The sequence below is a fragment of the Anoplopoma fimbria genome, chromosome 6 (assembly GCF_027596085.1).
Source record: "Anoplopoma fimbria isolate UVic2021 breed Golden Eagle Sablefish chromosome 6, Afim_UVic_2022, whole genome shotgun sequence".
NCBI classification, from domain to species: Eukaryota; Metazoa; Chordata; class Actinopteri; order Perciformes; family Anoplopomatidae; genus Anoplopoma; species Anoplopoma fimbria.
In genome coordinates, this window is record NC_072454.1 from 6,216,605 (window position 1) to 6,241,162 (window position 24,558).

Genomic DNA, 24,558 nt, shown 5'->3' on the forward strand with positions numbered 1-24,558 from the left:
CAGGGTCTGCAGCTGAATGAATGGTCCTGCTGAGAGTTTCTGATGCACTTAATAGTATTTATTTCTCCTGTGGTTCCAGTGCAATTTCCTTTTATATTTCTAAAGGGACCAACAGTGTTATCAATGCACTTTAAATTACAAACCGTGACGTTTTAACTCATGGTATTTAATAGCCACAGCTGAGTAATGAGAGGAACTTTGTTGTGTTTATTATAATAACTGTGGTTTTACTCTCATCCATCCTAAAGGAGCCTCATTCATTTCATACTCAGCCTTAAATATTCTCCGTTTTAAGGCTACACCACCGTGCAGATCAATTTTCTTTCACTTTTCTAAAAAGGAAAATGAAATAATATAGAGACAGAAATAGAGATTTCCGAATGGGTTTGGGAAATTCTGTGCAAAAAAAAAACAGCACAACTGCTGGAGGATTGTGCTCCTGGAAAATATAATCCCTCCTCACACTAATCCTCGACCTCAGTCCCAGCATTTGTTACTACAGCACGGTTTGTTTTATTCCTGCATCCCTCATTTGTTCACAGCATCCCTTCCTGGATAAACGAGCAGCACTGGAGGCTGGAGAAGGTGCAGAGGCTCACGGACCCATTCACAAATCTGTGCGTGTAAAAATCCACCAGGAGTCAGGAGGACAGGGTGGGTAGCCTCATAATCTCAGAATAAAAAGGAGGAGGATTATTTCCACTGTGAGAGAGATGGAGATGGAGAGATGGAGAGATGGAGAGAGATGGAGAGAGAGATGGAGAGATGCTGAAACAAGGGGTTGAATCTCAGCAGGTGAGCCAACTTCAGTGGGCAGAGATGCGGAGAAGCACCGGGATCAGACCGCAGCATCCCGGCCGGATGATGGGAGGGGAAAGTCCTGATTCCCGGCTGGAGGAGAGCATCCTCCCGCTGCAGCTGAGTCCCTCCACCCACAGACAGACAGACAGGTGGACAGACAGACAGACAGACAGACAGACAGACAGGCAGACAGGCAGACAGACTCAGATGATCAGTAAACCGGACTCCAGACCCCTGATGGAGACCCTCCCAGACCGCCGAGTCTCATCTCAGTGATGTTTTTTCTCCCTAGTTTTTCGGACTGACAAGCAGAAGCATCAAGTTAACACAGAGCAGATCATTATATCACGTTTCTGCTTCTCTAAACTTCAAAATAAAAGATTTATAATGTATAAATAAAAGAAGAAGTTGAGTCAGGAGCCTCTATAAGTGGGCTTTATTTCATGGACCCCCAGTAGACTAACAATCTAAAAATATGTGCAATCCACTGTACAATACAAACAAATATTCTGTCTGTTTATATAATATTTTAGTTGTTACTTATTTATTATTATTCACTGTGTTATTACTTTACAGTACCAGTCAAAAGTTTGGACACACCTTCTCATTCAACTACTTTGAAGAATCTAAAATATAAAACATATTCTGGTTTGTTGAGCATTTGTTTGTTTACCACATAATTCCATATGTGTTCCTTCATAGTTTGGATGTCTTCAATATTAATACAATTAAAATAAAAATAAAAATAAAGAAAAACCATTGAATAAGAAGGTGTGTCCAAACTTTTGACTGGTACTGTATATATATACATTGAATAAGAAAAATATATACAATAAAATATAAAAATAAAAATAAAGAAAAAACATTGAATGAGAAGGTGTGTCCAAACTTTTGACTGGTACTGTATGTATAATACATGTTTTGATCTTGTTTTTTTTTCACTTATGTCTCTTGTTTGCACTATCCTCTCTGCTGCTGTAATCCTGCAAATCTCCCTGCTGCGGAACTAATAAAGGATTATTTTATTTTATCTCATCTTATTTTATGAGTTGTTGTCAGTTTCACTAAAGATACATGCTTTCTCCAAACATATAACATGTTTAACATTAAACAACTATTTAAATTCTCCAATATTTCCCCGTAAAAAAATCAAAGACTAGATCAAAACGTCCAGAAACTAAAGACAGATTTGTGCATCAGATTTTTCTCTCTTCTTCTTTCCTCTCCCATTAAACCATCTCACGACCCTTCACATTTATCTGGGGACCATCTGAAGGGTCACGACCCCAATGTTTAAAAACCTCTGGATTAAACGAGCTGTATATTTAGCTATCTTTGATTTAAAACTTTTAAAATAAAGGACTTTTGGATTTGACACTGCTCTGGCCTATTGGTATTTTTAGGTTTGGAGTTAATTATTCCCCTTATCTTATTGTAACATGCCAGATGTGAGATTCTGGATTTTATTGTGAAGGTTAAACCTCTACACATCCGGTCTTATTGTGGTGCTTTTGTGACGCGCTTGTCGCAGCTCGGACTCGGGAGGGAACATGACGCACAGAGAGAAAACACCCGGCTCCGCTGGAGAAGACGCACGGCCGCAAAGGATGCTGGGATTTGGTGTTTTTTCCAGTGAGGATTTTTTTTTTAAAACTACAAATACCAGCAGCAGTGATGGAGGTGCTGTCTGTGGTGGTTATATATCATTTTAGTTATATAAAATATTTAATTACAAGTAAATCCATTGTTACATTAAAAATGCAAACAGCAACATTAATTTAACACAGAAAAAATAATAAATAAAATACAATAAAACATAAAAAAATTAAATAATTAAAGGAGCAAACAAACCCCCTCAAAATGGACCAAACTACTTCTCCAGTATTTTTAGTAAATTTAGATTATTACTAATTATTGTTGCACTCTATATATGTGCACTTTTTTCTGCTTTTCAATAGGATAAATACATTACATACATTACATACAGTCATTTAGCAGACGCTTTTATCCAAAGCGACTTACAGTCAGTAGTATATTACATATCATTCACCCATTCACACACTGATGACAGGCTACCATGCAAGGTGCCACCATCAGACTCTAACTAACATTCATGCAACATCCAGTCCACACCGATGGCAAGCCTTCAGGAGCAACTTGGGGTTAAGTGTCTTGCCCAAGGACACATCGACTGCTGAAGCCGGGTATCGAACCACCGACCCTCTGATTGGAGAACTACCTTGCTCTCCACTACGCCACAGCCTCCCCGCCTAAATACATTTTGATCAATTTCATTTAAGTTTAAATACTCACCAGAATGCTCATACAGATAAATCCCTGACATAAATCACACACAACTATAATCAACACAGAAAATGGTTTCTGATACTTTCATGAACGTTGATCAGGACATGTTGAGCGTTACACTAAGACACTTTTTGTCACTGTATCCTCAATTTTGTACACATTTCTAAACTTTTGTACACATTTCTAAACAACATGGGAATTCCTTCAGCTTTTGAAGAAACCATTTAGGAGGTTTTGGAGTTAATTGATTTTGTAAAATCGATTTAATATGTAGAGCTACAGATTTAATTAGTTGCAGTGAAACAATTTCTTTTTCTTAGACTTAAGCAAAAATCATATTTAAAATGCAAATTCCTTCAGATTTTTCACCATTTTTGAAATATGTTTATAGTGTATCAGTGCTAACATTTTACTTACAGCTTATAAAACCCTCCATCTCTGATCAATCAGAACCACATTTAACCTGCTCACTGGGACATGTCCACGAATCATCTTAACAGTCAATCTTGAAATACATTTTTTTTTTTTTACTTTTGCTGCTCCAAAGAGAAATCCAAATGATTCCAAGTGATAAATTCACGAATATCTACGTCCGTCTCCTCTTTTCTGCCGAGCCAAAAAAACAGAACAAATCCCAATATAGGAATTTAATTTGGGTTTAATCTCAGAATAATTAAAACTCTAAAATTAAAATACTGTCTGTGACCTAAAGTGAAAAAACATGTGCTTCTGCTCTGTAATACTGGTGACTGATGTGGAAAATAATTTGTGCAGAAGATCAGATGAGTTTTATTAAAACAGAACACCTGGGAACATGTGTGGGCCGATCCAGACTCATTTGTTTTTATGCTTAGCTCAGCTGTAATCATCACACCCAACAGAGCTACAAACCTGTAAGATCCCTGAGTGGGTGGATTCAACTCCAGGAAGAACACAATAACATCAGCTCTCGTCTGACTGTCTCAGCAGAATCTGAACTTAAACTAGAAAAGACTCGATGGATATTATGTTGTGAGGTGTTCCTGTTGTGTTGTCCACTCCTGTGTCTGATATGAAATGGGGGGAATTTATCTATTTTTATTATAAACAGAGAATTTGTTTGTCTTTCACATGACTATGATGACTTTTAAAGACATGTTGCGCTGTACACTTTGTCACATACTGTTTCAGTACACACATGACCACATATTTAAACAAATAAAGACTGAATAAACTGAAAAAACATCAGTAAGAAACATAGTAAGAGTTAACATATTCTAATCAAAAACAAAATTCAAAACATTGGTATTTATGTAATAAATGTCATGTGAACAAAAAACTATTTTTTTATTGTTTTTGTTTAGGAAAGTTACAGTCAATTTGCATATTGTGTAAATCAAGAGAAGACAGAGGACATGAAGGAATCTGAGTGAACTGTGTCCGTCTCATTAACACTGACTGAACAAGTGTGAAACTTTAAATAAGGACCCATGGAAAACAAAACTCAGAAAATATATTACCTTCTGGGAATGTTTCACATGTAAAAATCATATTTTGTAATTGAAAAAAGCTGATTCAGAAAACTTTGGAATAACATTTCAATAATGAAATAATTATATTTATTCACGAATAGATTACAGCACCCTGGTTCTCAGCCGGTCCAACACAGAGTCAACGAGACAGTAAAGCTACACCGATGTAGTGCTGGACACATAATTACACAAGTCAAACCAAAGACACGGTTATTTTTTACTTTTTTATTTGTTAATGCTTGCTTTTATTTTTGGATATTTCATGCTGTGCAGCTGCCCAACTAAAAGTGTCTCATTTCAGAGAGCAGCTGTTTGCTACCTTGAAGGTTAACCCGACCAGCCATCCAGATTCATGTGAGAACATCCCGGTTCAACAACGTCTTCTCTGGAGGACCCCGTCTTCTCCGGCTCCTCCTGATGGTGTTTTTGAGGCCTTTGGACTTCTTGGATGAAGTAAAGGAGTTTAAGAACCTCTCACCCAGAGAAGACTTTCTCTGCAGGGTTTCTCCAGAATCAGCCACCTCATTTTGATCTCTAAGAGCCTGATTTATTTTGTCCATCTTCTCTTGGTCTTCACAGAGGTTTTTAAGGATCATCAGCATGTAGACAGTAGCCCTGATGCATTTAAATAAGCTGAAATCAAGCAATTATAGTTATGACATCTTAATAAGGAAAAAAGTCTAAATAAAAATAGATAAAAGCATCTCAAAATATGTGAGAATTAAAAAATATTTAAGTTTGTTTGCCTGAGGTTCTTTTTTGGAGAAAAAGTCTGGCTGAACTATCCAATAACTTGTTTTTTTAAATCAAAGACAGGAGACAAATGTTCTTTATTTGAAATAATACATGACTCAGTTGTGAATGGACTGAAGAATGATGCGAGACAAACGGAAAAAAATCTGATTTGTATGAGTAAAAACTTTTTTTGTACCAGAAGCCATAAATATCTGGGGAATAAAGTGTTGCGTAATGGAGAAAAGTAATGTGACATTTTTATGGTTTTGTACGAATGCAGAGTGTAAATGAAGTTTGACTCACACGTGTCTCTTTGTAGATTTTTGTGGAGTAATTTGGAGCACAAATTATTTACTGCACCTCCACAATCTGAGATCCATCGGTCCTGTTGCACCATCATGAGGCCAAAGCACAACAATACACCGATCAAAGTTGTTTAAGGCTTCAGTCAATGTTGTTCGGACTGATTATTTTATGTCTCTGATCAGTCTTTCAGTGGAAGTTGATGGTTCACTGATTCAGTATGGAAGTAAAAATACTGAACATGAGAGAAACTAAAAATACCAGTTGAAACCAGGTACATTTTGGTTCGTTTTAATGTCGACTTTCTATGCATCTTTAGTGATAATCACCTGAAATACATTATAAAAACAATGTTTAGGTGTTTATAAACACAAAGATGATAAAACTTGTTACATGTATAGTGATTTAATTTGAACAATTTCTTCCCTTTTCAAAAGCTATGTATGAGCGGAAATCATTAATACGTTTTAAAATATTATTTCATAAAAATATTTTTAAGGTCTCCAGACATACATTAAATATGTGAAAGCTCCAAATCAGCACTTTCAATTGGCTTTCTCAGCTTGTCTCTACATGAAATATAAATAAAGTTATGTTACTATAAAGAGACTCAGAGTATTTACAGTCTAAACAGCAGACAACGAGTCTGAACGGTGTCAGTGTGTTTGATTAAATTCTCTCTGCATGGAGTTTGTAATCCTGATAAATCCCTGCTCTCTGACACACACACACACACACACACACACACACACACACACACACACACACACACACACACACACACACACACACACACACACACACACACACACACACACACACACACACACACACACACACACACACACACACACACACACACACACACACACACACACACACACACACACACACACACACACACACACACACACACACACACACACACTTAAGAAAAGCTGTGTTTAATGAGGTTTGAAGCTCTCACAGTTTGAAATAAATCACCAGACCGTTTGAAGCCGATTGTTTGATTATCTGAACAGCACTGTTTCTTCCTGCAGCTCCTGAGGAACCCGGACTGTTTCTGGAAAGGGACACCGTTGAGTTTTTACTGATTTCACTTCTAAGAGCATCGCAAACCAAATTCTACTACAGACGTCTAAATTAGGGCCAAAAAAAGCCACATTCCTCTACACATCTGAAAGGTTTGTTGACCTGCTGTGATGGGTTCAGTCTTGAAATGTGCATTTTGAAGAAAGAAGAGCATGAAATTTAAAACTACGTTTGGTTTAAATATCCAATTAATTTCTGTTTTAAGTTCTTTCTTCTCCTTGAGCCTTTTATACTTCCGGCCTTGTGACATGAGCACATTTGGGTATTTCAGTGACGAGGCCAGGATGTAGTAGAGTTATCTCAGACTTTTTGTTTTGGGAATGTGGAAAAGGCTGCTATTGGGTAATTTTGCCAAAAACATGTTTAAATTCTTTCACATTAGTTCACGGTTCTGTCATTTACAGTGAAGGTAATGCTGAGCTATAGTGAGTATTTGCCATGTAATGACAAGTATTTTAGATTTTAGTTTTATGCAAGAATTTGTGGAAAGATAAAAGACTCTCATAGTCAGCTTGCAACACTGAGCAAGAATATTTAGATTATAATGTGTTTATTTTTCCCTTTCTTCTCGAAAAATAAGTTTCTCTAATAAGTGACATCAGTATTAAATTAATATTACATCATTCATACAGGTGGGCGGATTCGTTTGGTTATACAAGCTCACATTTTCAGGTCTGTGCTCACAGGCTTCATTTTATCAGAAAAGTTTCTGTTTGCAAACTTTGCACATTCAGTTTCAGGCTTGCAAGCTGATGTTGACAAGCTAAGGTCTGTATAGTATGTAGGGCTGTCCTCAATAAAAAAAAAAATATAGCCAACTAGCACTTTTGACAACTAATCCATTAGTTTATTTAATAGCCAGATCTGTTTAACTGAGTTTCTCCACAGAGAATCACAAAAGCACCACCTTAAATCTTGTGTTTACCGGAGATGTGCTCATATTTACTTAGAAATAAGTCATTCATAATGAAAAAAACATAAAAAATGACAGAATGACTGAAAAAAAACTTAGTCCTCTATACCAAAAGTAACAAATTAGTGGCCGACTAAGAGGAGGCAGCCCTATTATGAATGTGTGGAAATGTAAAGCTTGACATATTCGTGGGCAGTGGTTCAGAGGTCTAGCAGGACGACATTCTTTCTTATAAATATTAACTTCACACACGAGAGAAGAAGCGTTTGGTTCATTTTAAAAGCATTTTAATGGCTTTTTGCACATATGTAACAGAGATCGGGAGAAGTCTACGGGTGCAGATCCAACTAGCAGTGACCCCCCTCCCCTCCCCTCCCCCCGTCCACATCACACCGACTACCTCACCTACAAACAACCCCGGCCCCCAAAACCCAGCCCCACCCACCCCCATTTGTGGCATTATTGATTGTGCAATATGAAGAAATATCTCGTTACTATGGTTACAGTGACAGAGGAATGCACACTATACTTATCAATTTGCCAGAGAATTAAGCAAAAAGAAAAAAGAAAAAAAAAAACAATAAAGCATTTCAGGACCAATCGACCAAGTGAAGAGTTTCTCAGTTACCCGACCAACCCGACCACCAGCTGTGGAAAAAAACAAACGCACCCACCTTTCACACCTAGGGGGGCTCATTCCAGCTTGATTTTGCTTCCACTTTTCCTGGTAAGTATGGAAGTTAATTAATGACAAAATTACAAGTGTGCAACAAAGCATATTTCAACTTTAATTAAGCAAGTTATAAAATAAATGTGCGATTAGTGGTTTAGTTTTAAATCTAAACTCACCTTTTTTGACTGCTGTTTTTGGCAGATTTTGCAAAATGTGGAAACTTATTTCTGTAGAGTACATCCATATCAGTCTGTTACAATTGTATTTTTTGCTCAATTAGAGACAAACCAATTGTACAATCCTTTCAATCAGAAAACAGCCAGACTATTGATTATGCGCTACAGTTTCTACATAACTCTGAGTGCACAATAGTGCCCTAAATCCCCAAAACCAGCTCACATTTGATATTTAAAAAGTTAATATTTTGAAATCATTGAAGTGCATCTTGGGTGAAGTAACAGCATTAACGAATGTTTCAAAGTAGGCGAAGTAAACAAACTACAGCATGCTCATTTAAAGATAACATGCAACAGTAGGTCTGTTCACATAATGAGGTCTCAAAACATTATTAAAAGTCACAATTCTCTTAAAAATCATGCTTGCAAATCTTCTCCTGCATGCTGTCAAATCCCAACTCACAGATTGATCTCAGTGCAAATCTCTCCTGTTAATTAGTCATTAAATAACTTCCATATAAACCAAAACCAAACAAGTAACTCAACAGTTTTCTCTTCATTGGTGGCAAAAGTCTGAAAAAAATGGAGTGCTGAAGCCAACAAGCAAGCGACCATTATTCTACATTACTCACTTCCAGTAAATGCTTTTTTTTCTTCTTTTTTTTTAGAACCAACTTGTCCACTTAACAGCAATGCTTAAAAGTAATTTTGTTTTTATAATACATCTACGTCTCCATACTCGTCAGCCTAAATAAACCTTAGACATAGCTTAACTGTGGAACAGAAAATACATACAGGAGGAAAAGAAAACATTATTCCAGATAACTAAAGCAAGAAATCAATGTTTTAAAAATGTAACCAGGGTAGAAAATAAACCTTACTGGATGCGTTAAAGTTTGAGTTGACAAACATTCTTACTGGTCTTAGTTATTTATTTCCCCCATCGAGACTCAATAGCTCCTTCATTCAGATTTGTTAAGTGTACATAGCGTTAGGTTTTTTCAGGTAAAGAACGTTATACTCAAATGAAGCTTATTACGGTTTGTAGGTCTTATTAGTAGTAAATATAGGTGAAATTAAACACAGGTTTATTTTTTAACAGTTTGTTATACACAAGTTATACATACAGTTCAAAGCACCGCAGGGTAACTCTCCAAATTACAGCCACTTTCTGCTTATTTTTCTTTCCGTGAAGCTGCAGGAATTAGACAGCACCAGAACTTAATACATAATGATGATAATCGGCTTTTCACAGGTTTTATTGCACAAATTTAACCAACAGAAAAGTTATTCAGTGCACAAAATGCCGTTTAGTGCGCTCGTTTTGTACTTTGAAATGAATTTTCCTGCTCTTAAACGGCTTTCACCACATGATTCAGCACTTTTTACACTTTCACATAGTTTTAGGCATTTCAGCTCAGATTTAAAAACGTGTGAGAGGTGTAATTTCAGAGGTTTACCCCGCTGTGGTCTCAGTTTTCCCCACTACAGAGGGATACACGTCATCTTGCAAAGACAAGGCCTCGCAAAAACTGAGGATGGACCCTAACAGGAACTAACTACAACTTCCCAAAAAAAACAAAAAAAAACAACAAAAGAAACTAAGACGTCTTGGGAGCGTAAACACAACCCACAAAAGGCAGTAGTCGATGAAAAGCTGGGATGATGAGAAAAGCGCAGAAAGAAAAAAAAAAAACAGTAGGAGATAGAAAACACAAATAATATCAATAAGAATAATAAACAGGAATATTCTGGGAACTCCTCTACAGCGTGTTGTTGTTCAGCGGCAAACTCTGGTTTTTTTTTATCTTTATGACAGCAGCTGCCTGAAGCGTTTGCAGACCCCCTTTTTAAATTTGTTTTTCCTTCAATCCGATCTTTTTTTTTTTTTTTTATTCGTTTGTTTTTTTTGCCTGCTCCTTATCTTACAAAAACTGAACAGAGGATACAGGTTGGTGTGTTGTAGCTGTACTGATGCTCTGAGCCAGACCGGACGGTTGATAGGCACAGAGTGGAGAGTTTTGGCTCGGAGCTTGCATGCTGGAGTCACGCTTTGAGAGAGGAAGAGGAGGAAGAGGAAGAAAGAGTAGATGGAAAATAGAGAGAGAGAAGCTGTTTGGGATTTCATTTGACTTAGCAACTGCTCGTCTTGTAACATCTCGTCCAATGAGTCACATGTTAAAATAAACTGCAGATGAAGTATCTTTTTCCTCATCAACTTACATTTTTATCATTTAATATTATCACATTTAACAGACTTTAAGAGTTTTGAGTACATTCTAATCAATTTAGAAGTAAATTTTATTACACTTTTTCTATATCTTTTTGGTTATTACAGTAACAGTTGCTACGAGCTGACTCTAAATCAAATATTCGGTCGACTGACACGGACATCTTCAACAAATATTTGACCAGAGATAGATCGATAATGAGGAGCGACCCCAAACAGCACCAGAGGAAGGAGGAGGAGGAGGAGGGAAAAGGAGGAGCGTTTATTTCTTCTTGCTGAACAGACTGAAGCGCTTCTCCTTGTCTTTCTCTCGTTTGCCCGGGCTGGACTCTGCTGCTGCCGCCGCCGTGGCGACGGAGGCCGGCAGCGTCTGAGCGCGTGCGGCGGGGGCCGGCGTGCTATGGCTGCTGGGCGTCACCTCCGGCTTGTCGGCCGACATGGCGGTCGCGATGGCCGAGATCCACGCGTTCATCTCCTCCTGGAGGATGAAGAGAGGGAGGAAGATGGAAAGTGGTTAGCAGTGTTGACCCAGGAGAACAGCTGTTGCTATGGATACAGTTGATGTGGAAACATGTGACACTTTAAGTCCAACTAATAATCATTTAAGAGCAATATACAAACATTCAATTAATGGTTGATCACACACTTTAATGCCGTTATAAACAGCTATAATGTCTCTTTATGCATTTATTAATGGACAACATTTGTCAATGAATATAACTGCTTCCTGACATTTACATCATTACAACTGTGCTTTACTATATTGTAATTTATTATTTATTTATAGAGGCCTCCACCTATGGGTTTCCTGAAAATACATCAATTAAGCTTCATATATGTTTGAAACTACATTATAGTGTCTTATAATTCATGTATCATTATTTATATCATGTTAAGGAATGTTATACCAACAAATTTGAAGTGTTGCTGAGATATCTAAATAAATACATAAATGAATAAATAAATATATTTAAAAAAATATATAATAGGAAAAATACAATTTAAAATATATATAAATAAAGAAATAAAATAATAAATCATAAAGCAACATAAATTAGAAATAAAATAAAGCAATAAAACAAGCAATAACAGAAATCCTATATTTTTCAAAAGAAGGTTCAAAATGAGGACTTCAATATAGTTTATATAACAAATAGAGACACGGCAGAGAAGTTGGAAGTTTTTTTTTTTTTTTTTTTTTTTTTACTTACGTCATCTTTGGCTTGGAAGAGATACTCATTCCCATCAGTAATCCTGTGGAAGAGAATACATTAAACAATAATAAATACCAAAGTGCTCAAGACTCACTTCACGGTTACACCTACAGAAGATTTATTTTACTGGTTGATGAATTTGGAGGATGTTATAAAAGCTTCAGTCTGAGATGTTGTGTTTTCACCTTGTGATGAGTTCCTCTGTCCAACAACAACATCAACAACTGTTACCAATCGGTTTTGACCCTGATCAAGGCCACAAGCCGAAATGGAATGCTCTCACAATAAAACTATTCTTTGTACTACCAGGTTAGTAAAATCAAAACCATCCCATCTGTATATAAATGGAATGACTTCGCCGAAGTGTTAATCAGATTGAAATTAAAAATATGTTTCAGGTCTCTGTGTTCCGGGAATAAATGGGATTTTTGACTCAAACTGCGTAAATTCACCAAGGACAGAATCTTTACCGACATAGATAGTTTGCATTTTCTTGAGTTAAGAGCTTTGTTTAAGGACAAAGATAAACTAACTGTATCATCCTTTTATCCTGTCAGATTATCACTTAAAACGATTCTCACTTGAGCTTGAAGACATGCTTCTTCTTCTTGTAGTCCAGCGCCACCTCGCAGATGGCCTCCTTCAGGGTGACCGGAATCTCGCTGTGGTAGGGAATACCCTGACTGGCGCTCTTCTGGTCCTTATAGAAACCCATCTCCTGCTGGTTGATCACACAGTACACGTTGTGCCACGACCTGCAGGGACACAGTTGAGTCATTTATCAATATCTTCAAAGATAATAACCAGCAAAAAAACGATTTTAAACCTTTAGTGTTTTAATTATATGCTGTAAATTTGGTATTTAAATATCAAAATATTTGTATTTTACAGAAATAATAAACACTTCATCCCCTTAAATATTTATATGAATGAACAAATGGATGAATTTATGTCACAGAGAAGATGATGGTATATTTTATTTATTAAAGCAGCAGAGACACTTCTTGGTTTCCATATTTCAGAAGTTGTTTTGCGGTTCCTACCTGCTCGAAGCCTTCTTGTTGTGTCCCTCCCACTCATGTTTGCGGTGCAGGAAGCCCTCCAGCTGGGACGTTGGAGCGTCCTGCTGGGACTTTGCCGGCAGGGTCGCCGCCTGGCTGGCCTTGCCCTTGCGAGACCCTCCGGGAGACCCCGCGGGGCTGGGCTCCGACACCCCATTCACAACCTCTGCACCCTCCACGTTGTCCTGGAAACAGAGGAGAGAGGAGAGTCAGAGGAGGACTGAGGATGGATGGATCTCTTTTTAAATTTTTTATGAAATCTTTCTCTCGCTCAGACACAGAAGCTGTAAATCACAGTTATCAGAGCTGCAGCATGCAGAGCAGAGCAGAATCACAGGCTGCGTAGACACTTTGAAATTGTCTCAACTCACCCAAAACTAAAACCTAAGTGAACAGATGTGGGGTTTTTTCTTTTTATATCTGCAACCTTTACGACTGTCATGAATTCGATTCCCCTTTATCGGGCTAAACAAAAACGGAACTGTACTATGAACTAACTGTTCATAACTCTAGTAAGTCAACTTAATGCACCTAAAATCCTTCACAGGGCATTAGCTTCAATCTACAAAGTTAAAATCTCTTTGCATTGACATCAAACTGCAAAATAGTGTCAATGGCATTACAACCAGATGAAGCTGTAAGGGCAAAAAATCTATAAACCACCTTCAACCAACCAAACCTTGTATTTTCAACAACCAGTGCCTTTTATACTGGAACACAACATGCCCCTCAGGTAGTTTGTAGTTATTTAATTCAAAACACAATTAGGAGAATTGAAGAAGGGCCCAAGGATTAGGTACAATACAGGACCGCCTTAATTGATTCAAGTCAAGGGCATCAAATGACAATCAAAATATATATGTTAAATGATGAACCGCCATAAGACATGGCTGGTGTTTGTTGCCTGTTCCTCTTTGAGTTTGAGGATTCAAGTATTACAAGCGTAAAGGCTGATCTTCTAGTTAAATCAAAGTCAAGTTAAAAGTCTCGCTGGATTTCCTAAAGTCCAGCCTGAAGTTTCCACATTTTTCTGGTCACTGACTAGTGTCTGACTTGAATGTCTACCTCCGAACTGAACTAAAACATCTCAAAACCAATGCAAGCCAATCTCACACACTCAACCAAACTAGACTACAGATCATCAAGCCCCTAACATCAGCTGCTTCAGCCTTTGTAATGCATTTAGAAGCTTTTTGTTTTTTTTAGCATTTGATTAAGTGAGCTCAGCGCTGGATTCCAGTACTGATTAGAAAAACATCTGCATTGCACGTTAAGAGCACAGAGAGATAATACAGTCTGATCATGCACTGATTACAGGTTTTAGGAACATGCATAATAAATCACAACACCATTCAATAACACACAACATGGTGGACAGTGTGAGGAAAGACAAGGAGAGGGAGAAGCTAGCAGATGGGAAACACACAAAAAAACTCAAAATAATCTCAAACAATTATCAACAAAAATTGCTTGGAAGTCATTACTGGGCATCATTATTGGTGAGGGGAGAATGCGATTGGCCTAGTATCAAAACAGATTTTTATTTTTTCCACACCACACCCACTCCAACCGGATGCTTATTACCCTGTTACTGAGCTCTTCAAGGGGCTGGACCAATGGTGGACACTCTTTTTGAGAACAGATCAGAGGCTGGACCGATCCTGGGAGCTTTAACTGAAGGGCTGCAAGAGCTGGACCGATCCTGGGAGCTTTTATTTAGAGCTCAGCGAGAGCTAGACCAATTCATGTGAGCATTTATTAAGAATCCCGAAAGCATTTACTTTGGTTGGACCAAACTTTTCCCTGACAGCTAATCAAGGGTTGGACCCATTTAGAGCTCTTTTAGTGGCTCTTTAAACGTTGGACCTCTTACTGAAGGAGTCGGAGTTAAAAGCTTATTAAGCTTCTATGAATTACAAGAACTTTGACAACTGTTGACAAATCTCTTTGTGATAGAAACTTTGAATTGAGGTTGTTACGAATCAATGTTAACACTAATGTTGCCATTGTAGAAATAACAGATAATGTGGTCATCTAAACCAAAATCAGAGAAAGTTGTAATTTAGAGCATTTAATATGATTATTTAATTATACTAAACGATCAAATATCAAAGTATATGAAGTACTGCCATTGCATATGACATTTCAACTACGTCACATAATCCTACTTTCACGATTTTAGCCCGGACTAATTTTAGAACCATGTAGAGTTCCTGTGAGATTGTTTGACTTGCAGCTTGAGGTCACAATTTCTAATTATTTTTCTGATCAACGATTTGGCTTTCTGCACTTCGTTCAGTTTTGTTCCATGGTCAATTTCCCACATGGCTTTTGTCAAATACTCATTTTAAACTGTTTTGAGCTTATTTTAATTTTATTGTAGAAGTATTTGAATACTGGGTCTTGACTGATGCTGCTATGATATAAATCTGTTTGCTTTATACCCAATTTGACTGTTATATGTACCAATGTATTCTTGAATTTTAGTACAAGTTTGTTTTTTACAGGATAAGGACTTTAAACCACAACCATCAACTAAGAAAAAATGTAACCGTTGGTAGTAAATGTCTTCATAATAAAAAAAGTGAAAAGCAGCAACTATGTGTAGTAACCTTCCTATTCCAAAAATCAATTGGTAAAATACTGAAAATATCATGTGAAATAATTAGCTATCCACTCATTATTTGAACTAAGCGTTCATTTGATTGATTTTAGATCCATGTCAATAAAAGCAGCCTTCTATGGAAACCAAAATATACACATGTATTAAAATAAAGCCCCAGGGTGAAAACTGGTGACGAACATGAGATGAAGAATTACAACATTGACAGAAAACTCAACTGAAATGCTAATGATGGTGACAGCATGCAACAACAAAAAACAACTGTATGTGGAGAGAAGTCACGACTACACATGGAAAACACAGACAGACGAACCAGAACGGGTCTGAGTGCTCTGATTGGTTCTGACAGGGTTTATTAGGGAATGTGTGTTAGTCAGGGAACCAATGATGGAGCTGGATGTACATGCAACAGACACCGTGAATAGAAATAAAGAAGTTATTACAGTAAACCATGGATCAATCATAATAATAATACAAAACAAAACAGTGTTGCAGAGACAAAAGATCTTAACTGAGTAAATATAATGAGGATGGAGTAGGTATGCAAACACACATACACGCACACAAACATACACACCATGGGATATGTCTCAATGCTTATATATGAATGAAAGATCAATTTTACATGAAACTGTGGAATGATTTTGAAGATTAATTCATAAACACATGGTTTATGAATTAATCTATGTATGTACAGTCTTGCTGTTTACCTTAAAAAACATGTTTTAAGTTCTAACTTAATTTTTCTGGAATGAGTTGTCGATTTTCAAAAAAATATTGTTTATCAATTACAAATTATTAATTGGACTAAGTCCGAATGATCCAAGGATCATGCATCTTGCAAAACAGCATGTCTAATTGATTATATATGAAAATTTAAATGTGCATTATTGATTTGTCTGTTTTTTCTTTTTACTAAATAGTGAATTATGTTAAAGTAATAGGTGATAGAGGTAGAGTGGGGAGTTGTGAAAGAGGAAAAATGTACAATGAGCAAACATGATTTTTTTCCCATTAAATTAGTTATGCTTATAATGGTCCTATTTCTCTGCTGAGTGGGCTTGAAAAGTTCTGAATGCAACTATTTAACTATTCTATGATTATCATCTAGACACACAAACACTTATAGTTATTATAAGGCTTAAAAAGTTAACAATTTCCTTACAATTATTATACGATTTCCATAACAAACTGTTAACTTTGATATCTGTTAATCACATTCAGAGAAGCTTTACATGAAGAAATTCATGTGCTGTTAACTGAATGGTACTTTACATAGAGTCGTATGTGGTGGAATGGAAGATGTGGTGGTACACATACTAAACTCTATGAAAAGAACATATGGAGATGCTGAATTTGGGTTGTGGGATGTAGACACACATGGGGCAGGTAGATACAGTAAGAGTTTTTTTAAGTAGCTTTTAAAGTAATAGTCTACAACTAGCAGTCTGCAGAAAAAAAAATTGTATAGTAGTTCTTAGAATGAATGTCTGGACAATAAATAATAATAATAATAATATGGTGTCCTAACACAATATTAAGAAGCATTTTTAAATTGAACTCACGGTTAATGATTAAACTAAACTTATAGCAGCTACAAATCCTTTATTTAAGACAATAAGAGTAAGACATCATTTACCTAAATATATTCAGGAGAATGTACTACAATGTTTTTGTTGATTTGTTATCACTGATGAATGCATGCTTCATATTTTGTCCGTCATTTTATGTTAGGTTTCATTACCGTATACGTCACTATGCAGATGACGCCATAATTTACATTCTAGCATAAATATAATCTATAAAATTACTATAAATTCCAACAAAACTTTAACTGATTAATATATTTGTAAATCCCTGTTTGAGGCTTTAAAATCTGATTATGGAGTGAGAGCTGTGTGTTTTGTTGGTGGACCTTTCAGGTGTTCATGTTCCAGAGGGTGAGTTTATAAATGACAACATAAAGTAGCAGCAACATTAACAGTTGAGGGGAGAGGATGGCAGGAGTGTCAAGCTGAGAGAGACAGAGGGGAGAAGGGAGGGAGGAGAAGGAAAAAATGAGGGGAGGGATGGATAGAAACACAAGAGTGGCTTGTGTATGTGTGTGTGTGTGTGTGTGTGTGTGTGTGTGTGTGTGTGTGTGTGTGTGTGTGTGTGTGTGTGTGTGTGTGTGTGTGTGTGTGTGTGTTTTGTGGTCCCATTCACTTATGCAGTCACACTCATACCAGAAGGAGATGCATACTTTTTTTTGCTTAATGTCTCAAATGCAAACATTTAAATGTTTAAATCACTGAAATGACTTTTTGTTAACATTACTAATGTACTGCTACTGTTTGGTTTAAGTAGAGACAATCACGATTAAAAGGTTTTACTTTGGTCCATCATGTCTATTTCTAAATTCTTTCTTTGAACTATGCAAGTACAAAAAGGAATGTTAGGTACCTTTAAGGACATGAGAAGAACTTGTATATTTGATAAAAAAAGACATGTTTTCCCTCAAAAGACAAGGCTAAGACTAAGAAAACTTAGTTTCCTCACAATTCTTTTCTGCAGGAAGTTTCTACTTCAGCCAGAAATGTTAGGAAGCAAAACAGATTTAAACTGAACAAGCCTTTTTTTTTTTAGTGTGACTGTTTTTCTCGTGTTGTTTGCTTTTCATACATATTAAATGAGCAGTGAGATCTAAGATTTTCATTGCCAACAACTGTACCTTCTCTGTAATCTTTGCATGTGATGCATACCATAATAAATAACTTTAAACTAGAATGATAAGTGATGCATTTTAAAATAAGCACTCAATCTTAATACATGGAGGTATTTTAACTTGCAGTAACACTCTTAAATGTAAAGTGTAATTATTGCTTAACCCATTATGTTTAAATAATCAAAATGTTGTCATTAAATGATTGGTCCTCTCACACTAGTGCTTCTCTAAGTGTCTAAGATTAAGACTACATTCCCCATCAGGCCCACTTCTTCCTGTCCACTGTTCCTCTTAAGAGGTTATAAGAGGAGATTTTAAGACTTCTTAAAGATGAGGATCTCATTTTGTTACTAGTAATCATACTAATATCTCAAAACAAAGATAAAATGATGCATGTGACAGCTGTAAGGTTAAACGTATTACACTTAGAAATTAAGATTATTAATCAGTAAAGAGTAGGAGCAAACAATAAATGCTGAAGACAAATGATAAATACATGAATATTAATGTGTTGATCCCAGGAGTGTATAAGGAGGTGGAGGAATACAACACACGCGGTCTAGGATATTTCTTGTATGAGGTCAACGGTTAATGCTGCATGTGTTTTGTGTATTTGCATGTATGTGTGTGTGTGTGTGTGTGTGTGTGTGTGTGTGTGTGTGTGTGTGTGTGTGTGTGTGTGTGTGTGCCGTGTGTGTGTGTGTGTGTGTACGTCCGCTGTGGCCCTGCGGTTCTGCAGGGTGTTGCTGTATTGCTGGTAGGCAGGTGAGCGGTAACTAACCCTGGGAGACTCCTGATCGGACGGCAGCCCGTTCTGAGACACCAGCTCACCCTCCCTGCAAACACACAAAGTACACAAAGAGTCAAACACACTCTTGATGGATTTCACACTTATGAACAGCTGCAACTGATGACTGCTTTTACTATTGACAGATCAAAAATGTTTCGCTCATAGAAAATTCGGTTGAAAAATTGCACTATTACGTACTGCGAAATGTTGCTCACAACCTTATCATCTGTCATGATGAAGTCCTGAACTCTCTTCTCATATGAACCCATTTCCCTTTATTCTTTTCCGGTGTGTTTTGGTATCACTTTCACTAAAATATCAAAAATCCGCAGAGACTGAAAGGTTGTCTTCAAAAATAAAAGAAGAACAACTTGCAAATGACAGAAGTGAAACTCAGAGTATTCACTCCTGATGCAAAAGAAGATTCTGTCCATACGAGAAGAAGTAAATCCCCCCTTAATTTATTTGAATTTCAAAAAAGTGTGAAATAACACACAGCTGACGCACAAACAGACTCACCTGTGCTGAGCTGCAGCGTCGGGCTGAGCCTCAGTTTGCAGGGGTTGTCTCCTCTTCTCTTCTTCCTCTTGCATTCTTCGCACTTCCAATAACTCCATCTGGACACAAACACATTTAGCCTCATGCAAGAAACACTCAAACAAACAAATTCCTCCTTAAGTCGCATTCACCAATGTCTTTCTTTATTATTTTTCTAGGGGGCAAACAGAATTCAGGAATGGTCCAGACGCGTCGTGTGAGACATGTATGGATCGGATTTCTCTGATTTAATTTAGAATTTATTAATCATAATTCGAGCGAATTTGGATCTTAAATGATACACAGATTAAGTAAAACAAACTAAATGCAAATTGTATTCGGTTCATTAGATAATCACCATCTTGGCTGCCTATTTACTGAGAGGTTTATTAGATTTTACTATTTTTATTGGTATATTTCAACACAGCAATTTATAGAGTAAGTCAGTAGACAGCACTTAATATTTTCTTCTCTTATATCTCCATGACTGTAACATCACATTAAACATGTAACACTTTGGTTAAGAGAGACTTTTTTTTATAGCCTGTAACTTCATGTTAAACAATTCCCTCTTTATTCCTGTTACAGTAAAGCGCTGATCTGACGATGTGATGTCATACTCAGAAGTCTTATCAATATTTTCGAATTGTTTCGGGTCTTCTTAAATGACGACCAACACTGCTTAACTTGTCTTCTTTTGTGAATAAAACTCGCCCACATATGGAGCACAACCAGAAGTCTTGTACGACAACTTTAGGGGTAACTTATGCTACTGATGTTTGGTGATTCTGACTTCTAATAACAGAGTTTTAGGGTAAGCATATGAACATTTTTTATGTCTTTTAAAACCTTATCATGACTCCATGGTGTGAGTGGGTGTTTGTGTCTCACCGTGGTCAGCCTCTCCAGAGCGGAGAAACGTTCCTCCCAGGTGGCGGCCGACTTCTCGAAGGCTTCGTGGCGTTTGATGAGTTTCTCCACCTCGTCCACACTCTGGCCGATCTCCCTGCTGGACAGGTAGGGATCCATACCCAGCAGCCAGGCCTCGGCCACACCTGCATCCCGGGAGAACTGGTGCACCTCCAGGACTGAACACACACACATTTCCATGTTACAATCCGATTTATTCAGATTTATTCAGTTAATATGCTTTCTGTCAACGTGAGCCTCGACTACATAAAGAACTGTTTGACACGCTGACTAACTGGATTTAACACCTTACCCAGTCTCAGCCACTCCCATCTGTCCTCCCACTTGTCAATCATGTCTTTCCTCTTGTCCGTCAACTGTAACAACTTTTCTTTAATCTGAGGGGAGAAAAGAGATTCAAGAGAAAATTTAAATGTTGAAAAAAACAAGCGGATTCAAAATGTATTCATGCGGTTCGGAGACAAACATCATGAGCATCTTCCTAAAATCAATCAAGACCTTTTAATTTACATTTTACTTTGAAAGGTTGCTGTTTAAAACTAGATTCAGCTGCTCTGGTTTACAGTTTGTGGCAATGACGTTTGTTCATGTTTAACAAATGAGGTCAAAGGTCAGGTTAGATTAAATATTGAAATTATCCGTATTAAATACTGTCAAAAGCTTCAAAACAAAACATTATGAAATTGAGAGACTCTTGAACATCTGGAGACTTTTTAAACAAAAGTGAAATTAAAACTTAAACAAAAGTGAGATAAAAAAAAGAAAACAACTGATTAAAACAGTCGAAACCTAAAACAGAAAGCGGTCCAGCTGTGTTTAGTTTAGCATGAATGATGAATGAAATCTGTTTGGATGAAGGCGTCTTTACCTCCTCTGAAGCGTAGTGCTTCCTGGCCAGCAGGGCTTTGCCGAGCTCGATGCAGGCTGTGAAGCTGTCGTTGCGGGCGTCGATCTCCGCCTTGATGCCCTGGTGGTTGTTCATCAGCAGCTCCACCGACGACACGTCCCTGAACACCAGAGAGAAAACACACAAACAAACATCAACAATATGCACAAAAGAAAACACTTAATTATCAGATTATTTATTATTATTATTAGAATAATCATAATTTTTGGTTGTAAAAACATTCAATGCATGCGTTAATTTTATTATATTTTTCTCTTGTCATCAAGACAGGAATAAAATGATTAAATTGATATATTTTTACTTATTTTTCTTCCATTACAATATACCATCACTTCCCTCTACTTTCATCTGTGTCTATGTTAACTGGGAGACATCAGCTAAGGAAGTTACAAAAAAAGTGGGTGGAAAACATTTTCAACTTATTTGTTGTTTGAAGTGTTTCCTCCTGTGATATTAGTGGAGAACATTCCCTTTACCCTTAACCCCTTCAAAACCTATAAGAATATCAAAATGTCACCATAAAAAGACCAAAAGGCCTCACTCTGTTTTTGACCGTCAAAAACACAAATTCTGCAAATATTCATGTTTTTAAGAAAAACTTTAAGAACTTTTCCAAATTAGGTCATTGTATTCATGTGGACTTTTTTCGTGGTGTTGGAGTAAAATCTGTGTTTAAAACGGATCAACCTCAAAAATAATTTCCATCAGAAGTGAAGTGGAAAGTGAAATACTGAAGATGAACAGAGGAACCAACACAGCAGAACAAAACTAAACACCGACACCTCAGAGACAAGGTGGTGTCCTTACCTGGGCTTCTCCTGGGCCTCGATCAGGCGGATGACGTCCTCCATCCACAGCATCAGGTCCCGCACCATGCTGAAGAAGCGGAACTTGTCTCCAGTTTCAACCAGCTTCACCCGACGGCCCTCGGCCGCCTCCAGAAGGTTCTTCCAGGCCTCAAGGACCTGAGGGTACATGCCAAACATCAGCGTTCAGACCAGAGAGAGACCAGATGCTGGGCTCCTCTAACACACATGGTCTGTTTTAACTTTTATAAAAAAAACGGTGGCTCCATTACAAAAGGAGCTTCTGAGAATCGTTCACTATCAGTGGGGAAATCATTATTTATCATAAACCCAATTCATTTCTGGGTTGAGTCTTGCACATGTCCAGCACCATCACCGGGGAGCTGCAGGCGAGCACAACAGCCCGGGGAAATAAGTAATAAATAGCATTAAAGCAAAACAAGGCATTCATATGTGCAGAATGCAGAGGCAACATGGCAATAATAACCTCTCCTTTTAGTATCTCTGGATGTATTGGGTCATTGTAGGTCAGTAAGCAGGGCAGCCATTTTATTTTATCCATTAGCAATTTCTCCTCTTAACATGGAATTAAATCTACCGTGACAGAGGACTTTATCCTCATAAACAATCCCTGCCTCTATGTTTTCAGTGGATTATGTTTGCTTGCATATCCACCTGCTCAATGCTGAAATCTGAGCTCTGCAAAATCTGCTGGCACTACATGTATACTTTAATTTAGACCTTCTGACAAAGCCTTTCAATTTGACAGTGATTGACAGGATCGTGAGCTGTTCCAAGATCATTTAGTGCCCATACATTTGCACTTTTTTTGCAGATTTGGTGCAGCACATCTAACATCACAGAGAATAACTAACTAAATAAGCAATAGGAGGCGTTTAGGGTTCGTACTGCCACTCCAACGAGTAATGTCCTACTATCCATATTAATCTAGTAGCATGCTAATGTAGCTTCTAGTAGCTAAGCGAGGATGACAACCAGACAGTGGATATTATCTACAGACACTATGGTTAAAATACTAGATATTTTCTAGCATTCAATCAGATGGCTCGGTGATGAACAAATACATTTACACTCAGAAAAAAAATAAAAATTGCCACAATTGCTAAAGAGATCCGTCAAAAAGCTGAATCCCTCTTTAGAGCATGATATAAATAAAATGATATAAATAAAATATAAATGATTTAGCATTTGGAATTACTTTCATAGAAAGTGCTGCTTAAGACATCGGATGTGGCCTCATGACATATGGTGAAGCAGCTTAAGCTAACTTCTAGCACTCATTGCTGATAAAGAGTTTTTACACATTTATACGTAATGGATACTGCCACTACGTTTTTTTTTATCTTGACATACACTTTCGCTTCGTGCAGACATTTGCAGCATGCCTGACAGCAAGAGAGAATTTCACCTGAATTTCAAAAACAAAGACCCTGGTTGGCTGTGAATAAACGTTCAGTCATTCAACAGCCACGAGTGGAAACACAAGGCATGAGGCATTCATGAGGCAAAGTTACATGTTTTTTTGTATTTGCTCATAGAAGTGAGGCTGACACTTTGTTTTGGTTGCAAATGCCTGCAGAACAAGAATCTACATTCCTTGTTGACCTTGCTGATTGCGTACAAAAAAAAAAAGAAAATCCTCTCCAGACTTTCTTTTCACTCCACTCTGTTAGACTTTCAGCCACAGACCCATCTGAGACGTTGTTAACATTGTTGATGGAAACACGGCTGCAGAGGACTAAAAGCGATATTTTGCTAGCTAACAAGCAACTACATTTAAGCAAATGCGAACAAAAACATTTGATTGCACCAATGCGTGCAGCCATGAAATATTAAAAAAAAAATGCACTTTCAATTTTTTTTTTAGGAAAGCTGGATGCTTAAGGCCTCCAATTTTAGTTTTTGGTTTCCACTGACTAACCAGACCTAAACTGTATTTGCAAACTACTAGTAGTGTTTGTTTTAACCTCCTTGGAGACACAGGTGGGTGGAGTTTACAGCTTGATGCTACTAATGCAGCACAGGATAAGTTGTCAATAAAAAAACCTTTGTGTTGCGGTTGTGTCGACTTCTGTGCAAAAATCCACCCACACATCGATCCAAGAAAGATTTAAAACAAACCAAACGAGTATTTGCAAATCACCAGGTCTGTGACAAAGACTAGGCCAGAGCTAAACTGCATCAAAACGACTAAAATGTCACTAAGATTAATCAACATTTTAGT

General features: G+C 37.3%; 1 protein-coding gene across 2 annotated transcripts in view; it reads right to left on the reverse strand.

Annotated features, from left to right (window-relative positions):
* Positions 1-8,112: 8,112 nt before the first annotated feature.
* Positions 8,113-24,558, reverse strand: part of LOC129092668 (spectrin beta chain, non-erythrocytic 1-like) — a 118,857-nt gene continuing 102,411 nt past the window's right edge. For both annotated transcript variants that reach the window (XM_054600684.1, XM_054600683.1), the window contains 10 exons: positions 22,315-22,472; positions 21,469-21,607; positions 20,893-20,977; positions 20,562-20,758; positions 19,653-19,750; positions 19,125-19,179; positions 12,999-13,201; positions 12,537-12,710; positions 11,953-11,995; positions 8,113-11,219 (listed from right to left, as the gene is read on the reverse strand). In XM_054600684.1, coding sequence (XP_054456659.1) covers positions 11,004-11,219; positions 11,953-11,995; positions 12,537-12,710; positions 12,999-13,201; positions 19,125-19,179; positions 19,653-19,750; positions 20,562-20,758; positions 20,893-20,977; positions 21,469-21,607; positions 22,315-22,472 — 1,368 coding nt within the window. In that variant the 3' untranslated portion in view covers positions 8,113-11,003. The remainder of the gene's footprint in view (positions 11,220-11,952; positions 11,996-12,536; positions 12,711-12,998; positions 13,202-19,124; positions 19,180-19,652; positions 19,751-20,561; positions 20,759-20,892; positions 20,978-21,468; positions 21,608-22,314; positions 22,473-24,558) is intronic.